This window comes from Hypomesus nipponensis, chromosome 27, assembly GCF_054491055.1.
Source record: "Hypomesus nipponensis isolate SF chromosome 27, ASM5449105v1, whole genome shotgun sequence".
NCBI classification, from domain to species: Eukaryota; Metazoa; Chordata; class Actinopteri; order Osmeriformes; family Osmeridae; genus Hypomesus; species Hypomesus nipponensis.
Genome location: NC_140387.1, coordinates 5099873 through 5107048, shown reverse-complemented (window position 1 = coordinate 5107048; position 7176 = coordinate 5099873). Strand labels below are relative to the sequence as shown.

The following is a 7176-nucleotide window of genomic DNA, read 5'->3' as shown; positions in this document are numbered from 1 at the left end:
GAGCCTATAACGGAGCGGCTCTCTTGAGCGTTGGTCCAGAGATGCGCTGTGCTTTCCGTCGCGAGCTTACTACACTGCCTCTCAAGGAGTTCACTTTTGCAGTTGGTATTCCAATTTCCAGGTATGGCTGTTTTAATAACATACATGTTTTCTTCTGTGATAGCAATTGCCACGTGTAAATATTGCACTTTTGGATTTGATAATACGTTATAGTCAGCAGTAGACTATGCAGGATTCAGATTTTATAAAAAATAATTGAATGTCGCTCCAATGTGCTATTTCTATAAGACAGCGTATCTGCTTCATAGTCATGATATAAACCGATGTAATTCAAATGCAAGTTGTTCACAATGTAGAAAATGTATTTAGATATGTGAATCTTTAATTGAACATAAATTATGTGAACCTTAATTACAGTCCTAATATTGATCAAATAGTTCATGCAACATTTATGGTTTAACATTCTATATAGTTCACTTTTCACTCGGATTTCAGAAAAGTGCGTAGCCTAGACTGATCTTTGCATGAATGCATGATTTACTAATATAGCCTACAACTTTAAGATCTCAGTAAAGTAGTTAAATCGTACCTACTGAACCAGGAACCATAGACTAGGCTAATAGACTACAAGTCAGCTGAATGCAGACGCAGAAATAGGATAAATTATGACGCTGCAAACAATAATCTACTAATCGACAATAAAGAACTAAAGATGGATCAATTAGGCAACTACATTGTACTTAGAAGTATCAATGCAAACTTTGATAACTTTTTCACAATAATTTTCTGTCAAAAATGTGTTGCTCCCATAGTTCTAACAAGATGATTGTGCGTTTGTCAATAAGATGTTATTTTTCATCTGACATGCAGCAGCTCAAATCAGCAGGATAAGGATCCAACTGTCTATCCACATGCTGTGCTGGACTCTAGAACATGCATTATATCAAAGAGCCAATTAGATAGCAAGAGATAATAGATGTATTAGGTGTATGGATCCATTCAATTGGTGTCTCAGTCAGATGTTACATCTGTGCTGCAAATACGGGTCCAGGCCACATCATCTAAGGAATGCTGCATCTAGGCACTTGGTAATCACCCCAGACCTCATAGGACTAATGTAATGGCAGCTAATGTATGTTCTCGGTGATTACACTTACACTTGTGCCACCTCTCACTTCATTAGTCACTGCCAGATTCTTGAGTAAGATGTTTGAGTGTAAGATCTTAATTTGAGTAATTCATGAAGATTTTGAATTTTAATTGTATAGTTTGATGAGACAATCCTAACGGCCCAGCATGTTGTGACGTGACAATCAATGATGATGCCACGCTTGATGAAGGGTTTCTATTGTTCGAGCACCACAAATACAGTAGCATTTTTCTATGTGACATGATGTTGATTGCACGGACAAAATAAACATTTTATCGTCATCTATTCATATGTGAATTACACAACTGAACATTGTGAAATTGTGTCCTGTTTTATACCTGCAAATATTTGACATCAAAAGATTAGAAATGTGTCATAGTCAACAACAACCTTCCTGATTAGACCCTGTAGTCATTGTGGCAACTGAAGGATGAGATTATCACCACAAATATAGTATTGCCACAAGGTCATTTGGATTCCATTATCAGAACGGCATATAGATAGGATCTCTGGATAGTTACATAGCACTGTAATGCACATCAACACGTTGACTATTACAGCATCCCCTTTTCTCATCTCAGCCCAGGGTTCTGAAAATAGGGGTCTAGCAGGGCTATGGAGGGCAGTGGCAGTGGCTGGATTGGAAGTATAATCCCCCCCGTGACAGCGGAGACGACGGAGGCACGCGTCTACGAGGTGGCAGTCCCGAACGACCCGGCCAATCACAGCTCCCAGTTTGCGGACGTGGCTCTCCTGCAGAGCTTCAAGCCCCTCATCATCCCCTGCTACGTGCTGGTGGTGGCGGTGGGCGTGTTCGGCAACTACCTGCTGCTGTACGTCATCTGCCGCACGCGCAAGATGCACAACGTCACCAACTTCTTCATCGGCAACCTGGCCTTTTCCGACATGCTGATGTGCGTCACCTGTGTTCCCTTCACGCTGGCGTACGCCTTCAGCCCCCACGGCTGGGTGTTTGGACGCTTCATGTGCTACCTGGTGTTCCTCATCCAGCCGGTCACCGTCTACGTGTCTGTCTTCACCCTCACGGCTATTGCTGTGGACAGGTCGGTGTGACGCCGCCCATTTCAACTGAGCCATTTGAAAGCACTGCGTACCGATAGAATCGTGTTTGATCACAAGAGGACATTTTAAATAGGACAAAAGTCTATGTCAGTCCATATGTGAATTCACGTTGCCCATTCCCCACTCAAACATTTCCAATTGAATAAAAGTGAAAGCGGTAAAATTACACAGGGCTTTTAGTGAGTCACACACGCATTGAACACACTGCATGATTGCCGCACGCCAAATAAGTAAACAACTCCCCCCGTTGGCCTTTTCCCCATCACAGGTATTACGCCACAGTTCACCCTTTGAAGAAGCGGACCTCTGTAGCCACATGTGGCTACGTCCTCACTGGGATATGGCTCCTGTCCTGTGGCTTGGTGGCTCCGGCCGTGGCCCACACTTACCATGTGGAGTTCAGAGAGGAGGGCCTCACCATCTGTGAAGAATTCTGGCTGGGCCAAGAGAAGGAGAGACTGGTCTATGCCTACAGCACCCTGCTCGTCACCTACGTCCTCCCCCTGTCGGCCCTGTGCGTCTCATACCTCTGCATCTCCGTGAAGCTGCGGAACTGCGTGGCGCCGGGGCATCGGACCCGGGATCAGGTGGAGGCCCAGAGAGCCCGAAAGCGGAAGATCTTTCGCCTGGTGGCACTGGTGGTGGCGGCGTTCGGCGTGTGCTGGCTCCCCATCCACGTGTTCAACGTCCTGCGGGACATCGACATCCGCCTCATCAACAAGCGCCACTTCCTCCTCATCCAGCTGCTGTGCCACCTGTGTGCCATGAGCTCATCCTGCTGTAACCCCTTCCTCTACGCCTGGCTGCACGACCGCTTCCGCGCCGAGCTACGGAAGATGTTCACCTGCCACCGCCGCATTGGCATCCCTGCCAACCACTGTGCTACTGCCAGTGTGGTCCTGTGACTGGGCAGAGTTGGCATGGGAGCTAGAGAGACAGAACAGAAAGGGGCCGTCTGATTGGCTGTAGCTCAGTCAATGTCATACTCTTTTCTTCAGGAACCAATACGACTGATTTTTTGGGCTGGAAGGCAGGTGTCCACTGAGAAAATTGAACAGTAACATAGATTAACATACCTGGTAAACTGTTACATCCAAAGCAGGTACAAGTCAGGTGGTCCATTTTAAGATTAAAAACTAGATTTAGATGTAACAGATAGGGCTTGTAGAAGTGGAATCCTGAAGCTGAGGATAACTTGAATGAAGATTACAAAATATATCTACTGGGAAAAAAATAATAATATATATATATAAATGAAGGAATACTTAACCACAATAAGAGAGTGCTCTCTTGTCTTTTGCCATGACTGAATTGCATGAGTTTACAATGGATGATCATCTGCATAAAGTGACTCAAAGGTTGCATTTCCTGACAATGGCTTGGAATTATATTTTGGATAATCAGTAAATACTGTAATGTTCTTGTAATGATTCATTTCTGTGTGTGTACTTTATGTATATTAAGTGTGTATGAATATTAGAGTACAGCTTGCTTACAGTGAAAAGCTTTTTCCTTTTTTTCGTCAAAATGAACCCAGAAATGTCATGAACCATTATGTGCTTTATTCATCTAAAAATTGTAAATGTAAATTATTAAAGGGGAGTGGTGAACTGTTACTGAGAATGATATACCGGGCTTCTCTAATATGACCATGCAAATACTAGTAGTTGGTGTTTTGATGCAGATGTTGTGAATGTATATGCAATCAAATCCCAGTTGGAATTATAATACATATAAAAAGCCTGTTTTAGCTACCTATTTCTCTCTTTATGAAAAATAAACTAAAACAACTATTGATTGGATTTACTGTGTGTATTAAGATTAACACCAGAAAGAGGCAACACAAAAAGCAGGATGCCACAAAACGTGGCAAAGAAATGTACATCTTAAAAACACAATTTCAAAACACAAGGAACAGTATAACACTGCACATCACAAATATGATGTTCAATGTGATTATAATCATATTCCTTGAGACCATAAAAATAATCTCATTAATCAAGAATCTATTCAAATAGTTTTTCCTTTGTGTAAATGTGTGAGACGGGAAAAAACTTACAAGCATACAGGACAAATGCACGAGGATACAATAGTGAATCATAAACTATCTTCTGATAACCACATATCCATCAAAACACTCACAAGCTCAACATAGCAATTTACCTACTTGGAGGCCATGACTTAATCTGATTAGTATGACAGAAAAGGTTCTCCCTCACAGCTGAAATAATTTACAGAAAATATCTGTCTTTTATCATTTTATGAATAAAACTAATAACCAGTACAGCCATAAACTGTATACCTGCTAGGGAACTGAGACTCCTTTGATTGTAACATGAATCTGTCCAATACTGAGAAAATTGTAACAAGGTCAATTATGGAATACATATTACGTATTTAGCTAGGCCTATTTCTGCGGAAATAAATTGTATCCATCGACTAGGTGCTGAGAATCTTAATACAAAAACAGTTTGAGGGCAGCAGCAAAATCAGACTTAATTTGTGAAGATTTAATTTGTGCATCATTTATAAAAGGATGAGTTCCCTCTTAATTCATAGAGGAAAAAAAACCCCCAAACCCTTCAGCATTTCTAGCTGAATTAACTTCTAATCTCAGAGGCACAGGTTGCATTCCAATCCATCCACCCAAGTAAAACGTAATTCATTGCCCAGTAACGCACATTGCATTTGTCACACGTACAGTGTAGGTGCATGCTAAATTCCCCTTCCTGTCACTGTTCATCCTCCTCCTCCTCCCCCTCCTCCTCCGAGAGAATCTCCTTGGTCTTCACAAAGTCTCTCACTTCCTGCGGGGTGCGGATGTACATGTCGATCTCACTGTCTGAGATGTCCTCGTCGCCGGTCACCTCAGGCATGGGCGTCTCCACCCTCCTCTTCCTCTTCTTCGGATGCCTGACGCAAGGGGGGACAAACAGGTACTTTTTGCTCCAGGTTTCCACCGGGACCTGGAGCGGCCGGGCGAGGGCTTCCCCGTCGTCCTCCTGCCCAACATCAGTGCCCGTCGTTGGGTCGACGTCACTGGGGGCCTGGGCCCCCTCTCCGTCCGGTTTGCGCACCGCTAAACAGGGCTGCGGTGGAGGGTGGTGCTCTGGATCCCTGGAGGTCTGGGATGGTGCTGTTCCCTCCTGGCTGCCCAGAGTGTCGTGTTCCCCGGGGGGACCCTCCTGTGGGTCGGGCTGGTCTTCATCCTGCAAGGACTCCTCGTAGGTCCGCATGGCTCGCCTCAGGAGTGCGCTCTGGTTCTCCATGATGTCGTCCACGTGCGGCATCACGTTCGCCAGCGTCACCTCCACCCTCAGCCAGGGGATCTCCTGGCCCAGCTTCGTAAGCACCTTCTTCAGCTCCATCACCCGCTTCGGAGCCGTGTGGTTCCGGTTGACTTTGGCCATCTGGCAGAACTTGTCGACGGAGTATTTAAGACGATCCTTGGTGGGCCTCAGGGACTGCCATGCCAAGAACGTACAGGCTATCATCATGGGCACCGGCTGGCGTCCCGTCACAATCCAGGTATCTGCTGCCAGCTCGATCAGGGACGTAGCTCGCTTTGTCAGCGCCTTGACGTCTTCAGACAAGCCTTCAGAGACATGTTCTGGCCTGAGTTTGTATCTGTGTGTGTGTGTGTGTGAAAGAGAAGTAAGGTGTAATTTAGAGATTAGTATCAACCGATTATATGCTTTCATAAAACGCGTGTTACGTGCAAATGCCAGAGTAGTCATAGAGATGCACCAGTTCAAGTAGAAATGACACTTACTCCTGACAGTGAGCCTCCAGCATTTCAATGATAGCTGTGTTGGGAGCCTCTATCTTCAGAGACTTCATCATCTGCAGATAGACCATGCCCAGCAGGTTTGGGTCTGCCTCCAGGAGGCTGCAGATGGTTCCCATGCCGATGGGCCAGTTGCATAGCCGACAGCTCACCAGCACGCAGCATCCCACCAAAACCTCTTTCTTCTGTAGGCTGACGTTGATGAAGTGGGGGTGACTGTATGCCTGCGTGTAAAAGGTCTCTGACATCTTTTCCGTGTCCGTTTTCAGTCTGAGGATGCGACAGAACGCACGCAACCGCTGCAAGCCTGTTTGGGTGATGATATTACTAAATAAGTGTGCTTTAGAAAATGGTCACAGCCACATTGGAATTCATTCAGTGTTATTAAACCCTGTTTTGAACACTGACAAAACAAACTCAACATCTTCCAAAAGGATATTGAAAAATCTGCCCAATCTTACCTTTGATAAAATTTCGACAAGGCTGTTTGTATACAGCTGTGGTGTAGCGGTATGCGATATCTAGGATAAAGAAAATGATCAAAATCAAACTGCTGGTCATGTTTCCTTTGCTGCGAGAACAACTTGGCTATGCAGTACTGTAGTAACACTTGAGAAAGCATAATAGCGTCATCACTTGACGTTTCTGACATCAACAGCCTTTATGCAATTTTGAACGGATAGCTACCAACGTTACCTGTGCCTTGCACCTCCTCGCTGGCTGTAGTGGTAAGCAGTCCTTCTGAGATTACAGACCCACAGTCTTCACAAACTAATTGCGGCTGTGAGTAAAGTTGGTCGTCCACTATATTTGAGGAGCCACATTCCGGGCAGGTCAAACCTTCGGTGGCCATCTTCAAGGGCTATGGCACTACTACTTAAATCATTATTAAAGACGTTTTGCCGTTGGAGTATATAATTCTGAGTGAATTCAAATAAATGCCTCCTCCAAAATCCTATCACTACATTTACGCTGTAACGGCGGGTGTATTCCAGCAGTGCGTAAATGTCTTGGTCCGTGCGGCAACTTGGTTTAACATTGGTTCCGTTCACGAATACGCTCTGCCTCAACAGACACGAAAACGTTTTATTTCATAGTTTGGCACATGTAGGCCCTGTAGTGAATACACAGTATACTGAAAATATATCGACACAAT

The 7176-nt window shown here is 44.6% G+C and overlaps 2 protein-coding genes across 2 annotated transcripts; one reads left to right on the top strand and one right to left on the bottom strand.

The window, feature by feature from the left end:
• Positions 1–1765: 1765 nt before the first annotated feature.
• prlhr2b (prolactin releasing hormone receptor 2b) lies at positions 1766–3417 on the top strand. Its single transcript, XM_084693937.1, has 2 exons — positions 1766–2214; positions 2502–3417. Exons 1-2 carry the CDS (start codon positions 1766–1768, stop codon positions 3136–3138), a joined length of 1086 nt encoding a protein of 361 aa, XP_084550063.1. The 3' UTR covers positions 3139–3417.
• Positions 3418–3775: 358 nt separating this feature from the next.
• brf2 (BRF2 general transcription factor IIIB subunit) lies at positions 3776–7123 on the bottom strand. The gene is made up of 4 exons (XM_084693243.1): positions 6717–7123; positions 6482–6541; positions 6006–6327; positions 3776–5860 (listed from the first exon to the last, which is right to left on the bottom strand). Exons 1-4 carry the CDS (start codon positions 6871–6873, stop codon positions 4966–4968), a joined length of 1434 nt encoding a protein of 477 aa, XP_084549369.1. The 5' UTR covers positions 6874–7123; the 3' UTR covers positions 3776–4965.
• Between the last annotated feature and the right edge of the window lie 53 nt (positions 7124–7176).

Coding starts and splice junctions, on each gene's coding strand:
- prlhr2b (XM_084693937.1), top strand. CDS start 1,766: ATGGAGGGCAGTGGCAGTGGCTGGATTGGAAGTATAATCCCCCCCGTG. Junction 2,215..2,501: donor ACGGCTATTGCTGTGGACAG/GTCGGTGTGACG, acceptor TCCCCATCACAG/GTATTACGCCACAGTTCACC.
- brf2 (XM_084693243.1), bottom strand. CDS start 6,873: ATGGCCACCGAAGGTTTGACCTGCCCGGAATGTGGCTCCTCAAATATA. Junction 6,542..6,716: donor CGAGGAGGTGCAAGGCACAG/GTAACGTTGGTA, acceptor TCTTTATCCTAG/ATATCGCATACCGCTACACC. Junction 5,861..6,005: donor CTGGAGGCTCACTGTCAGGA/GTAAGTGTCATT, acceptor ACACACACACAG/ATACAAACTCAGGCCAGAAC.